At 42.4% G+C, this 16050-nt stretch overlaps 1 protein-coding gene across 1 annotated transcript in view; it reads left to right on the top strand.

The window, feature by feature from the left end:
* TTN (titin) overlaps positions 1–16050 on the top strand; it is a 468698-nt gene that overhangs the window by 32207 nt on the left and 420441 nt on the right. The window contains exons 4-5 of the mRNA XM_078847988.1: positions 659–767; positions 6005–6258. Coding sequence (XP_078704114.1) covers positions 659–767; positions 6005–6258 — 363 coding nt within the window. The remainder of the gene's footprint in view (positions 1–658; positions 768–6004; positions 6259–16050) is intronic.

The following is a 16050-nucleotide window of genomic DNA, read 5'->3' as shown; positions in this document are numbered from 1 at the left end:
TAGAAAAACCAGCTGTTAAGCAGTAAGCTAGTCTCAACCTTAACAATCATGGTGCTATGACCTCACTGTAATTTGCTTATTAATGTTTTACAATAACATTAGTGGGTTTAAATTGACTACCAATTTTTATCTTCAAAAAATCAGATTGAAGATTGTTTCTGCCTCCAAAGTTTTCCCCAAAGATGGCTGGAATTTGGATTTTAATATGCCAGAGAGGATCTGGAGGGGAGCCTTGGATAAAAATTGATTGTGACGGGGAAAGCTTCATTCAATATTTGATTAGGAGGATTTTTAAAAAAAATCTTTAAAATTCACGCGGGCCTTTAAGAGCACTTTATCAATGGACTTGGAGGCCAAGAGACCATAGGAGAGAAGCAAAGCCTCATAAAAAGACAAACTGTAATCACAATCCCATCAGAAAATATCCAACAAGACAAGGGATCGATTCAAATCAGAACCTCATGAAAACAGAGGACAAACAGCTGCTCCCAAAAATTTATACTGGGAAGTTGTAATTGAAAGTCATCAGAAATATTTGATACCGTTCTTTGCTAGTCTGAGAAGTTGTCCCCAGAGGCATAGGTTAGATGTACTGTAACATACTGGGCTTTAAGGATTGTTGTATTATGCTTTTTCTCTCTTTGTATTCCTAATGCAGTTTGCTATTAAAATTGACCAAGTGGAGGATTTCCTTCAGAATGCCCAGGAGTTTGAGAACACTGAGTCTTTGGAAAAGCTCCTTCATCAGCATGAGCAGCACACGAAAGGTAAGGCACGGGTTCCTTTCTTTGGCCAATAGCTCACAGTCACATGGTTAGTCGGTTGAATTTCTAGGCTTTGAAGCATATTTTTGGTTTCCCCAAATAAATTCTTCTTTTATGAAATCATGTTTGCTATGGCAGTTTCTTTAATTGCAAAGAGAGCTCAGAGGGAGAGTATTGCTCAGTGCTCGGCAACGTCATACCTGCTAAATACTGATCTGCCAAGCACTGTTAATTAATAATGGTTCCCTAAACAACTGTTCCAGCTCTCTCTCTTCTCCCCTCTGCTGCCTCCCTATTGTTTCCATTACTTCTCCTGGCTCCTCTAACTCTTCCCCCTCCTGGCTTCCCCACACTACTACTTCGTCCAGCTGCCTTTTCCTGTGGGGTGAAAGTGGAGGTGGGAGCATTCTCGGTGGCTACCAGCTGGCCTGCTATAATCCTGTGCCCCAGGGTTGAGCTATTCTCGAAGCTTGGGGCAGGGGTATTGCATTGGTGCCAATCTCTCATAGCAATCCCACAGCCTCTTGGGCGTGCACACGGTGGAAGAGTGTGTGACATATGCAGGCTCCTACATAACAGTTGAGCTTTTTGGAAGTGTATGGGGTAAGAGGAGTGGAGTGGGCGGGGAAATGAGCTACTGCTGGCCTCGAGACAACCTCAGACTCCAGCTGTCTGTACTGGCTTCCCTGATGTCTGCTTCTGGCTTTGTAGAGCTGCCCTCTGTATAACTCCCCTGCTGAATTGTCTTGTCACCATGTGCAGGGAGGTTCCATTAACAGCCTAAAGTGAAGTTGCAGGCAGTCAGATCGCAGCCAGGAAATAAAGTCTTCCACCCACTTCACCTCCCACAATACCTCATGTATCTCTCAGTTGCACATCTATGTTTTCTTCTCGATACTAGACAAATTTTTACAAGAAATGCAGCAGATGGGTCATTAATGTTAAAATCAAGGTCTTTGTATGAAGCATTTTCTGCCATGCCAACACACTAATCTTTTAAAAGTGGGGGGCAGGTGCCTTCCCACCATCTCAGAAGCAATCTCTTTGCACAACTAAGTACAATTGCAATCTATTGTAAAAGACTGTAATCCCTCATAAATCTGTTTTTTTTTTCACAAATCCATACACTCCAGCCGTGTAATTTTAACTAAATGTTAATGGAAACCTGTTATAGGAAACCTAACAACTGGCAGAAAATATAAACTGTAGTTGATTGTTCAGTAGTAGAGTAGCAACTTGAACATTTTTGCATCATATAAGAAATCTAGCTGCTTCAAATGCTGGCACTCTGAATCAGATGCAATTCTACTCAAGAGACTGTAGTGAATGGAGCTCAGGTAACTTTAATATGGGCTTGGTGGTCCCAATTCAATCTTTATTGGGCTGAAGTGCTCATCACACAGCAATTTTAGCTTGGAATACCTGACAGTGATTGATTGTCATTGCTGACAAGAGGGTCCATAATTGAAACAATCAAATGAAATTGTTTGCCAGAGGAAAGATAGGCTTGAGAAGCATGACTCTTACCTAGAGGGATAGAAGAGGTAGCAAATGCTCCCTTTCTTCTTTGTTTATATCTTTCCAAAGTGCTAAGAATTTGGAGGATAAATGATCATATAATTAATGAAAATCATGTTTATATTTGTCTCTATGAGAAAGGCACAGCCTACTTACTCAGCAGTAAAGTTGCTGGAAAGAATGACCTTCTTTACAAAGTGTTGGAACTACCAGGCTATGGTGACAAGTGTCTTTAAGTTTAAAAAGGAAACTTAGCTGTGTGCTGGGAGTGCACCTGATTGGGGGTGGGGAAATGAGTGACTTTGCTTTAGAATTATCCCTGTTAAATTCCAAGTTTTTATTCTAACGTTTATGGAGAAACCTAAGAAACAAAGGGTTGGTCACTTCATCCAAAAGTAGTAGCAGACCTAGGACAGCTTGTGCAGGATGTCATCTTGTAATAAACGTTTTGTGTACTACTGTCCTCTGCTAGATGGATTGTTTCAGACTTGTTCAGATGCTTATTGGGGCTGGTTGGAAATTTTCTGATGGAACATCTTTCTGTTGGAAAATGCTAATTGGCCTAAATCAAAACGCTCCACAGGTATGTGATGATTTCAGTGAAATACAGATAGAAACAAGGCAGGTTTCCTGATGGCTTGGCAGCCCGAATTTACAGGCTCCCAGACCCTTGGAGGCCTCTCAGGTGGCCTGCCAGAATTTCCAGACTCCCAGACACTGGGGCAATCCTTCTAGTGGACTCCTGGGGCTCCAGACAGCTCAGGGAGCCTCAGAAAGATTTTGAAAAGGTCAAAATAAAGTGTCATTTCACCTGTTTTCAAAATAAAATTTTGGAATTTACATTCAATGGAGAATTCTGATTTTTTTTTAGAGTTTTCCATTGGATTGGGAATTTGTTTCCAGACAGTTCTAGTGCTTATACTGAAGGTTCTTTGGGCTCAGCTAGAGAGTGGAGCTTCTTCATAGCTAACTATGATTGGCCTTGGAAATGCCTGAGTATTTCTCTCACCACCTCTACCCTGAGGAACTGGACTCTCACTGAGTCCCCCTCAAATACACCCATATTAGTGACAACAAAATCATTTCCATAATACTTAGCCTGTCACTTTGTTCAGACACATTCCAAACCCCTGTGCTGGCTTCCCCATATGCACTACATCAAATTCAAGCTTCCTGTCCTTGACTACGAGGCCCTGCATAGTCCGACTTCTGTCCATCTCTGCTCTTGTCTCCATTCATGCTCTGAACTCTCACTTTCTGTTTTTCACAAGCTCTATGCATAACTACCCCCTGCAGGTACTTTTGCAATTCTCATCTACACACCTTATTGCATGCTTAAGACTCCTTTCCTCAGTCACCACATCACTATCTCCTTCAAATCCCTCCTGGAAATACCTTTATTCCAAAAAAACCTAAAGCCCTAGTCCTCTCCTCATTGAAACATCTGCTAAGGGATCTCGTGCTACTGGACAATAGCAGAAATGCAGCTTGTGAGTCAGTGAAGTATGTTGATCCAACCTGCCATGTGTGTTGGTGGAGGGCATCGATGAGCAGCAACTCCAGCTACGTATAGTCCATATGGACTAGAATAGCAGTTGGAGCTAGGTAGTAGAGGTGCTCCCAATCACAGGAAGGATTCTGTCCTTCCCAAACATCTGTATCGTTATTGCATACAAAGCCCTTTACTTGGGTTTTGTACAGAAGACCAGAACATCTAGAGGCTTCTGGTCCACAGAGAAAGCAAGGTAGGCAGTTACTGTTCTGCTTTGCAGTGGTCTGCAGAAACCTCTTAGTGCAAATGAAATAAAAGGAACTAAACCTCGAGAAAACTGTGCCACTGTTGAGTTTGCAGGTCAGCTTTCATATCATCAATCAGTACAGAGAATGTCACCTATGGAATTAATAACTTATTGTTCCTCATGATATGTTTGCTAGCACTTTGTCTAATCTACTTATGAGGCCTCCCTCACGTTCCTTGGAAGAGTATTTCTTTGCACATTGCACTTTCTGGAAGTCACCACCTTTTATTGCATTAATATGGGGGGTGTATTCACATATACATACACACACATATATATTCCCTCTCATTCTTATTCTAATACACACACAGAGAGAAAAATACGAATGTACGTTCCGCGCCCCCCCCCAGCCCCTATGAAAGCAATAAAAGGCGGTGACTTCCAGAAGGTGCTGAGAGAGATGGAGATGTAGGGTTAGAATGGACCTCAAGAGGTCATCTAGCTCAGCTCTCTGAGCTGAGGCAGGACCAAGTATACCTAGATGATCCCTGTGCTGAGTAGAGTGGGACAATTACCTCCCTTGTCTTACATATGACATGCCTGTATATACATCTCAGAATATTAGCCTTTTTTGCAATTGCATCACATTGTTAACCCCCAAATCCTTTTCAGCCTAACTAGTTATTCCCCATTTTGTAGTTGTACATTTTTTTCCTTCTTGAGTGTAGTATTTTTCACTTATCTTTATTTAATTTAATCTTGTTGATTTCAGACCAATTCTCCAATTTGCCAAGGTCACTTTGCATTTTAATCCTATCCTCCAAATCGGTAGCAACCCCTCCCAGCCCGGTGTCATCCACAAATTTTATAAGAATATTCTCCACTCCATTATCCAAATCATTACTGAAAATATTTAGTAGTTCCAGACCCAGGACAGATACACACTCCCGTTGGACAGCGAACCATTGATAACTATTCTTAATGTATGGTTTTTCAATCTAATTTAATCTAGATCACATTTCCTTAGTTTGCTTATGAGGATGTCATGCAGGACTATATTGAAAGCTTTACTAAAATCAAGATACATCAAATCTGCTGCTATCCATTAGCTCAGTAACCCGGTCAAAGAGGAAATTAGATTGGTTTGGCATGATTTGTTCTTGACAAATCCATGTTGACGGTTACTTACCACCCTATTATCCTCTAGGTGCTTACAAATTGCTTGTTCCAGTATCTTTCCACAATTAAAGTTACTCTAACTAGTCTAATATTCCCTGGGTCTTCCTTTTCCTCCTTTTTAAATGTTGGCCCTTCTCCAGTCCCCTGGAACTCACCTGTCCTTCATGAGTTATCAAAGATAATCGCTAGTGGTTCCAAGGTTGCTTCAGCTAGTTTCTTAGGTACCCTACAGTGAATTTTATCAGGCCCTGCTGACTTGAATACATCTAACTTATCTAAACATCCTTTCCCTATTGTGGCTTTTATTCTTTCCTCCTTATTATTAATATTAATTGTGTTGGTCATCTGGTCACAGTTTACCTTTTTAGTGAAGACTGAAGCAAAACAGGCATTAAATGCCTCACCCTTATTGATATCATATGTTATTAGCTCTCCTTCCCTGTGAAGTAGAGTACACTTTCCTTCATCTTTCTCCAGTTCCTGAAGTATTTATAGAACCTCCTATTATTGCCTTTTATGTTCCTGGCTAGGTGTAACTCATTTTTGCCTTCACCTTTCTGATTTTGTCTGTATATGCTTATGCTATTCTTTTGTACTTATTGTCAGCAATTTGTCCATGATTCCACTTTTTGTAGGATTCCTTTCTGATTTTCAGTTAAAGAGCGCTTGATGAAGCCATATTGATCACTTACCATTTTTCCAGTATTTAAATATATATATTTAAATATGCTAAAAGATGAGTTATAGATTGAGTATATTAATAAAAATTAGCATGTTTTTTCATGAGTAATCTTATTCTTACAGAGCTCTTGGAAAAGTCACTGGCTCTTTTAAACAAAAGCCACGAGCTGACTGAATTCATAGAAGAATTCAAATCTGATGGGCCTAATGTAAACCCTGAGTTGATTCAAGGAGCACACAGCAGCTGCTTGAAAATTGACAGTCTCCTTGAACTGCTACAAGACAGGAGAAGACAACTGGACAAATATCTGAAGCAGCAATGCCAAGGACTAGAGCAGGTTCTGCAAATTTGTCATTGGCATCACCAAGAAAACCAGGTATGATATCCAACACTTAGGCCAGCCACAGTAAAATCAGGAAACTGTTATATGTGGTGGGGAGAGTTACAGGAGAAGGGGTTACAGTGTATTTGGATGATAGTTTGGTACACTGATTTGTTTACTTTGATTTAAATTTTAAGCATGTCTCCCTACACAACCTTATTTCTGGCCTTTCCCTAACTTTTGGCAGCTTGATTTTGCAACCTTTCTGTTCTTTTAATGTAGTTTTTTTTTTAATGTAATTTTCTAAGTTAAAAAAACCTGAACTCTCCCACAGAAATCCTATCATATGGAATCATATTGACCCCTACACACATGGGTTATCTGCAGGGTTCAGACCATTAGCTTCACTGCACTTACCTTTGTCACATGAGTTAATGGAGCAACTGGTGGCTGCAGTAGACTATCATCTTCTTTGTGGAGCAGTCAATAGAAGGAGAAAGAGATACTTTGCCAGTGGTTTCACAGCTATTTGCTAAAAGCAGAGGAATACAGAGACTCAGGACTCCTCAGTTCAGTGCCAGCTTCTGGAGGGGAATGTGTTCTAGTGGTTCTCTTCTGCCTCTGTGCACGCTGCCTGTCCCTTTCCCTTCTCTTGCAGTCAACCCACCCCCAGCTCCTATTTCCATCCCCCTCTGCTCCTATCCAACTTCCCCGCCACACACACACACCAGTTCTTGCCCTCCTCCCCCTCTGTGTCTATATATACCCAAGCCCCCCCTTTCTGCTCAACCTGCCTCCTCGGCTTCCTCCCCACTTCTGTTTCTATCCTCCCACCCCTTTGCATTCAAATCAGGCAGGGGCAAGTCCTGCTCAACTCCTGCATCACTGGGGTGGAGTGTGCTCAGTGAGGATGGAATCTTTGGGCAATGTGGCTGCCAAACTCTAACAAGTCTCTACTTAATATGTGCAAGTTGAGTTTTTTAAAGGCTCTGAACTTGGTCAAATTTGGGTGAATTTTCATAGGAAAAGCAAACAACACATCCTTGATACCAGAGCAAGCTCCCTGCCAAATTTCAAACCCTTTCTCCAAAGTACAGAGGTGATAGAGCTTCTCAATAAAACAGTTATACGACATTTTTTTAAACATGGGCAAAAAAAGTTTCCTGGGCTTGTCTACACAGTGGGGTTTATCTCACACTAACTGCATTTTTTTCCAGTTAAAATGGGCTCGCATTCACACAGTGTGACTCTTTTTCTGAATCAAGTGGCCAATTAGTGCGAATTGGATAATCCACTTTGAAAATGGATTAGGTTCATTTCAGAATGAGTTTGTACAGAAAAAGGAAGCATCTGTATTTCGGATTAACTTTTCAGTCCTCCCACTTGTATCCCAAACTGCATTGCTTCACACTAGGACTGCCCTGTCTGTTTACCTGTGTGCCCTCTAGTGCTCTGGGGTCATGTTGGCCAGACGTTTCCGCCCTGTTTAAATGCTGGCTCACAACTAGGAGATCCTTATTTGCAATTACACGGTACTGGAGCTGTATATCCTTTTCTGTGTAATCAGCATTGTAGCAGCCATGCCTGGTGGTGCTGCGGCGCAGAGGTCATGGGTTTCCTTGCTATCTAGGGAGAGTAGATGGTCCACTCCTGTCTTAACAGCAGCTGCCAAAATGCACAAGTACATGAGCATATAGCAAAGTGTATGGCTGTATCACTCTCAGGGTACAGCTCAATGCCATTGCCAAGGAAAGGACCTTTGGCAGGCTTACAAAAAAGACCAAGGGCAGAAACAGGACCTCTGGCAGGGCTCCACGACTTTGAGGAGCTGGGTTGGATTTTTGCCAGGAAGGCCACCACCGAGCCCCCGTATGTTGTGGAAAGTGCTGAAAGCCTCAAGGAGGACCCCGACCAGGACTCTGAGGAGGAGATTTCCCGTGAAGGCCAGGGGAAATCTAAGAGCTGAAGCCAGACCCAGAGAAACAAACAGCACCTGAAACCCAGATGGACTCCCAGCATGATAGTGCTGAGAAGGGGACCTCTGCCAGTAAGTATTATGTGCTACATTACTATAAAACTGTATAAGTGATTTTACCAGATGCTTGGTCCAAGTGCCTGATGGACATGGGCATTTTGGGCAAATGTGAGCTAGGAGCCTTTCCGAGCCTGCTCAGCTTTACCCTGGCTCCCAGCATGCTCAAGATGGTGGCCACATGGGGGATTCCAGCTCTGCAGGGGTTGGTTCCCTGATATTTTCATTTCCCACAGCCCTCCAGCATGCCGGCATCTACCCTCCAACCTCCCTCTCCCTTCTTTTCCCCATTGACCACCATGGGTGGGGGATAGGACATTTCACCTCCATTGCCTTGATGAAAGCAGTTGTGCCACAATGGTTTTGTAAAACAACCTTGTAATATAGCCATGTTTACTGAAACACCAGCTACAGAAAAAATAATATAATATAAAAAATACTTCGCTTCACAATGCCCTGAGCTTTCCTCTGTCTTAGCATTTTATGAGGTATATTTCCCAAAGACAGAGACACTAAATCACAGAGATTGTAAGGCACTCAGCTAGTTGTAATCAGAGTCGCAACAACATTAAGCCCTCAGGTTCAGAAAATATACAGCAGAGCGGTACTTATTTAGCTGTGCATTTTGTGTATCGAGTGCAGGTAACAGAAAACAGAATTTAAGGCAAAGATAATGCTTTATTTTGGCACAAACACTGCAAGACATAGCAGCCTTCTCAGGGCTACCTTTATAAGTAGAGTGACCCTTCCCGTCCTGCAGCACTTCTGGAGGGACCATTCTGGTGAATAACATCACTGCATATCTTCCGTCTGTCCGTTGCCCTTTTGAATAAGCCATTTGACTGCCTCTTGGTGACTCAGATCAGAGGAACATCTTCCAATGTAAGGACTGCCTGCAGAGTTGTCCATGCAATTACTAACCTGCCCCCCAGCAAACCCTTACCCACCCACCTACCTCTCAAACCCTCCAGCCCATCCAACCCCCCAAATCCTGCTGCCTACCCCTAACTCAGGTGAAGCCCAAGCCTAAACCTCCAAACCCTGCTGCCAGTCACCAGCCATGCACCATGTCAGCAGCCTTGGATTAGAACAGGGTTCCTAGGCAAAGGGGAAGTAATGTGGAAACGTCTTAACATTTGCAAGTTGCCCCCAGACTGGGAAGAGATTATAGGAATGGAATTTCAAAACTGAGGAAAGAGTAATTTCATCATTGCTGCCCTCGAGACCTGAATTACTTCAATAACTGCCTTTTCTGTTTGTCAGCTACCCCGGCTTCTTTACGTGACAACCTGCAGCCACCAAGAACAGAACCTTTAACTGCAGAGCACTTGACTAATCTCCAGGGCAGGAAAAGGAAGACCAAAGATGAAATGTTTGGGGACCTTGTGACAGCATCCAGAAGAGGGATAAAAAGAGAGAGGAGTGGAGGGAAATTCTCTTTGTGGAGAGACAGAAGAACACAGACATGGACATGCAGAAACTGCCCCTGAAGCCGATGCAAAACCAGACTGTCTTGATGGAGAACATTTTGGGACAATGTTCTGCCACAGCACCACAACCCCAAGTGCCCTGTTCTGTTCATTCTCCCTGAAGTATCTGGCACCGACCACTGTCAGTAGATAGGATAGTGGGCTAGATGGACTGTTGTTTTGACATAGTATGTCCACTCAAGCCATGTCCTGTAGCCCATGGAGAACAATGGATACTGGGAGCAGCAGTACATTCTTAATGCTCCTGCTACGGGTAGTTCTCTGAAGACAGTGAATTCTGGGATCCCTCCTTCATCCCTACAATAATACAATACAATACAAACTATAGTTTCTTCTGGCACTATTCTACATCTCCGTACAGAGGCAACCGTCAGAAATCTTGCATGTACACATGCTTGTGACTAGTACAGCACATATATGTGTACTCCACGCTATATGGCATGGGCCCAAATCTTCATTGTAATCTCATCTGACATTTGCACTAGTTTATGTAACAGTGAATAAAAATTTGTACAGTTTTGTTCAATCCATGATTTTTATATTGGACTGATTTGATCAATACAGGTTATTTTTGACAAGACTCACCAGAGTTTCATAAAATACATGTCCCAGAGACCAAATAAAATGTCCTCTCCAAAAAATCATTGCACAAAGCATTTTTAAAAAGCAAAATACACTTCTGTTTCACTAAATTCATACACCTAGAGTAAAGAAACTCTGTTACAATGTGTAATCAAATTACATTGACACATTTCAGCCTTTAGCTTCAAAGTAGGAGCATGGGGGATCCTGATCCTATGGCCCTGAAGATTTGCTGCAGTTTTCAGAGGAAGCCTTTCTGGCTGATCACAGCATTCAGAAAGTCTCTTCACTTCTGCCCTCTACCCACTGATGAGGTGCTCACAGAAGTTGTGCAAAATACAACAAGAAGTTATCCCATGAGGTAGATATTTCTCAGCAGCCTCCAGCCTCATCATGAGGTAACTCCTGTCCCTTACAAATGCATACTCCACTGTCATTCTACAGCTTCTCAGGGTATGTAGTTGAACAGGTCCTCCTCTTGTCCAAGTGTCAAGTAAATGGCTTCATAAGCCAGGGAAGCAGACAGTAAGCTGGGTCTCCTAGAATGACCAGAAGAATGACACTACCATTTATATCCATAGTAGCCATGGGAGCAAAATTTCCATATTTTATTAAAGACAACAGATGTGAGTTTCAAAAGATCCTAGAAACTTGGACCTTTTCAAGACCACCCCACATTAACACTGATGAATTTTCTAGGCCAGTGGTTCTTAAACTTTTTATTCATGGACCGCTTGAAAATTGCTGAGGGTCTCGGTGGACCACTTAATGATCTTTCCAAACGTTGTTTGTACTGTTAGCTACCTATTGTAAAGCACTTTGGATAAAAGCGCTAGATTAAAAAAACCTTAATAATTAATGTGTTTTTGTTCTACAAATAAAAGCACACAAGTCATATTTTAATATCTTTAGTCTTACCTTTCGAATGCGATGGATGTGCCCTCTTTCCCCCGCCACAGCAGCCCCGAGCTGGGCTGTCTCTTCCTCTCTCCCCCCACACCGCAGCCCCCAAGCTTGGGCTAGGAAAGAGGGGGATCTCTCCCCAGCCACAGCAGCCACACAGCTGAGGCTGGGAAGGAGGGCCATCTCTCCCCAGCAGCTGCAGCCCTAGCCCTGGAGCTGGGGAAAGTCACTTCTTTCTCTGGCTGCCACAGCCCTGCACATCCCAAATTCCCACCACCCCCTCTTCTCACACTACTGCCTGCCCCCACCTACTCCCTATCCCCCCACCCCCAAGGCCACCACCTCACCGTGCGTCTTCTCCAGAGTCCAGGCACCTAATTAGTGGAGCCACACCTGCTAGGGTGCAGCCCAAGTGCACTCTTTAGAGGGAACTATCCCCGCACCACCTGAATGGAGCTCATGGACCATGGGTGGTTCACGAGCCACAGTTTGAGAACCTCTGTTCTAAGCCTTGGAGCTCCCTGGAGATGCACCCCTTTCTGCTCATGAACTCTGAGGCCTGAGGTGGGGGTAAAGAATAGGCACATGGGTTTCATCAATGCCTCCTATACAATTTGGAAATTCCAGCCATGCAAATCCACCAATAGCCTCCTGTGCTTTGCCAAACATTGACCCATGCTAGCAGCATCTTTGTAGCAGCACACTGCTCCATGACAACAGCCCGGACAGTTGATCTACCAACACCTAATTGCTTGCTTACTGACTGGTAGCAATCTGAGTTGGCAAGTTTCCAAATGGTGATGGCCACATGCTTCTCCACTCTGAAGGAAGCTCGCATGTTGGTACCCTGAGGATAAGTTCAGCGTAGAACTCTAGGAAAGTGCCCTTTGTCACCCAGAAATTCTTCCTCAACTGCAGGTCATCCCAGGACTACATCCCTATCCATTTCCACCAGTCAATGCTGCTTTCATGAGTCCAGAAATGGCACTCAGTCAAGTGAAGCTGCTCCAGGCAAAGTTTTTCTACAATTAGCTGCTTGATTTCTTCCTCCTCCTTTAATGAAATTAGGTTGACAGTGCAGTGGCTGGCTTCCAAAAGGACCCAGGTATGTGATCGCATATACATGTGCAGCTGCCTCTGTGTATTAACGAGTGCCTGGACCATGGCACAAAGCAGAATTCCCTCCAGGCTGGCTGACAGCAGTTTTGTAGTTGGCCCTGCTTGCAAAATACAAATGAATTATAAGATCACAGGAGAGGAATCATGAGAATTTGCTACTGTGACCCCCAAGTCCCAGAATTCTGGGAGCTTACAGTAGGTATCTTACAGTACACCACCACCAAAAAGAAAAATAATAATAATCCTAGAATGCACAGAGCCCAATAGTGGGACAAAACACCATGGGATCCCAGCCAAGAATGCTTAGTGCATATTCCAAAAGAAGTCAGTTCCAGGTATACACTCTGATTCAGTGGGAAGTAGGTAAAAGCAGCCATATGGATGCAATTATCTTGAAATCGTTATTCTGCAACTATTAGTGCACCCAGACCTAATCCACCGAAACAAAACAAAAAAACCATGTAGACAAACTCTCAGAAATAGCTAAGCCCTTTAAACTGAAAATTTCCTAAAAATTCAGCCGAGCCAGGCACTCATCAGAATTGCAGTCTAAATGTTTAAAGTTAATGGAAGGTGTTGGGCAACCTTAATTGTAGGCAGTGCTATGCACTCCAGCTCTGCCTATAATATTGATTCTGCAGGGCTATGTACCTTATACATCAAAACCAGCTCTACCTTTTTTTGCATAGTCTGTATATGATCCCCCAAGTAAAACATTTTACAGCTGACTAGGTACTCTAGGGAGCTGCTAATCTTATTCTGAAGCATCAAGTATTAGTAATTGCCAGAGGCAAAACTGGATTTATTGGTATCATCATGGCTAGATGGATAACTATCCTCTATGAAAAATCCTGTGTTCCTATGGAAGTGTTATCTTCCCAGCCTGTGGCTATAGAGTGATCGCTTGGAACAAATCCCCTTTTTTAACCAAGATACTGTAAAAAGAGAAACTGCTAAATAAGAGGCCACAGCCTTTACTATGAAAATCATGAAATATCGTCTAACACTTGAGAGGCATGATGCTATTCAATTCTGCTTTGGCTGCTGCTTTGTCTATATCACCAGGATCTGTCCAGCAAAAGAACATACCTTAAAAAGTAATGTTATTTCAATTCTCAGTATCTGTGATAAATTCTCAGTGGCTACAACTGAAGTTTCAAAACAAATTTAGCCAAGTCGGTTGGAAATGTATCTTATCACAAAGTTCACTTTCCAAGAAGAAGGGTCCTTCTCTAAATCCTCCTTCAAAGCTTGGAAGTACCAGGAGTTAGTACTCCTAGCTGTGATGCTTTCATCAACTACGTGGTCATCCCAGCTTTATCCAGCTATTTCAATAACTTACAAGTAGGGAGAGGAGTGCAAAACAGAAGAATCTCTGCAAAATACTTTGCTATCTTAGGTTGGGTAAGGAAGGGGGAAATACTTTGAATGAATTTGATTTAAAACCGTACTACAGAATCTCCCCAAGACCTCGGGGGTGGGGGAGAATGAAAATTTGGTAAAACTTAACACAGATTTCTAGTTGCCCTAAACATTAAAGGACAATTATCTTTCACTTACAGGGTGCCAAGTTGAATCCAGCCCAGTTTGGGAACATCTGGAAAATCTTTACTACCTGGTTTAGGGTGACCAGATAACAAGTGTGAAAAAATGGTACAGGAGAGGGGGTAATAGGCTACAAGAGGTGCCTATGTCAGACAAAGCCCCTAATATTGGGATGATCCTGATAATATTGGAATGATCCCAATAATATCAGGACATCGGGTCATTTTAATCTGATTGTTGACCTGCTTTCTCATGCCCAGCTGTGGTCCAAGGTTGATGCAGACTAGCTGGCAGAGTCAAGTCCTTGCAATACGGTTCTAACTATGGACCTGACAGGTGTCAGTCAGGCACTTTACATAACATTCATGCACAATTATAGAACAATAAATACTCTGGAAAATGAACTAGTAGAAACTTTGTGACAAAGTATCTTTTTTTAGACTTATACATATGCATTTTTAAGTACTGGTTCTCATAGCCTAACGGCAAATCTGAAGCCTAATATTTTGCTCTCCCTGTGTGTGCTGAACTCCCATTAGTGTCAAGTGGAGTTCTACACATCTAAGGAGAGCAGCCTATTGAACTCTCATTGACGCTAATGGAAGTTTGGGAGACTTAGGGAGAGCAGCATATTGGAGTCAAGCTCTGCTGTGAAGATGTGAGAGTAGATTTTTACCATTAATACTGCCTGTGTTTTTCAAAGGATAAGTATAAAGCACAGAAGTCTCCCTGATCTGGTTTTTGAAAGAGAAACTAAGCAAATGTAAAGATCACAATATATTGCCCCAAAGAACTAAAAATGCAGCACCTTCGTTCTGCCTCTAATTGGAATGTGATGGTCTGATAAGCATAATCATAACATATTTTTCTTTATCAGTATTTTCAATATGTAAAAATGTACCTTGTTTTACATTTAAAGAGCTGACCTTCCTTTCAGAAACAGCAGCATCTTATTTTGCTGATAATCTCCTTCATTAATGAAAATCAGAGGCAGATTGGGCTATTTTGTGCATAATTAATTTTCTCGGCGAGAAGATTTAGGAATGTAATTTTTCTCAATTGTGCCAATCATGCATATATGAGACAAACAAATAAATTAAACTTAAGCTATTCATGGTCCCTGGGTAAAAGTTTGCGTCAAGGGCAGAGATAAGAGCTACGTCAGATTTGTGGGACAGCATAGCACACCCTCATCTGAAGTCCATGCAGACACACAGAAAATCATGAAATGATCCTTCTTTTTAAAGGAAAAACATTAACCACCGGTAGTTTTTGGTTCTTGTGTCATTAAGAAGGTAGGACTAACAGCCCTGTCACCCCTTGGTTCTGGATTTCATTTACTAGCAATTTAATTGATGTAAAAATAGGGAGAGTAGTGCAGTCATTTAAAGGTTCTGTTGTGGGATCTTTACCTGAATGAATGTTTTCTCCTGCTGATCTTTACATAGTGGGCTGGGCTAATAGCTGTATGTTCTTTTTTACTGAAAGATGTTCAGCATGCAAGACTGGGGGAGCGATTTCACCATTACTGTCCTCACGATACAGTTTGGGGCCATAGCTGTGTTTGGAAGCTGATTTCAAATATAGGCACAGGGGTTTCCATTTTTAGTATCAGGCAGAGTACAAGCTGAGCAAACCCTGAATGTCAGCATGCACAAGTACAACTGGGAATCTCCAACGGTGACTAATGCACCAGAACTGCTTGGATTTATGGAAGAACTGTCTAAACAATCTGTGTGCTCCTGATAGGCTCTTTTCTGATTTTCCGAAAGCTGTCTCCCCTATGCTCTCTGCTGCTGCTGCCCACTAGAGTGAAGGAAAAACACTGAGTTTCAACATTGGCAGGTTGGAGACAAACCTAGACATTTTCACCTCATTCATAAGCAATTAAAAATGTGCATAAAATTCCTGAGTGGACCTTCATATGTCTTCAGATGTGCTCCCTGCGCCTTCTGTAAATGGTTTTCATAAAAATGAAAAATTGATTACTTTTTACCCTGAGTGCAGGAATATATAGACCTGAACATAATTAAATTATTAAAATCTGTTTAGTCAGATTTGTTTAAAATGATCCTTTGTGAGCTACCTGGGGTGAAATCTTGGCCCGATTGAAGTTAATAGGAGTTTTCTGATTGACTTAATTGGGGCCAGGATTTCTCTCTCTCTCTCTCTCTC

The sequence above is a fragment of the Lepidochelys kempii genome, chromosome 11 (genome assembly GCF_965140285.1).
Source record: "Lepidochelys kempii isolate rLepKem1 chromosome 11, rLepKem1.hap1, whole genome shotgun sequence".
Classification (NCBI taxonomy): domain Eukaryota; kingdom Metazoa; phylum Chordata; order Testudines; family Cheloniidae; genus Lepidochelys; species Lepidochelys kempii.
Note: the sequence above shows the minus strand (reverse complement) of the source record. Positions and strands in the feature narration are given on the sequence as shown.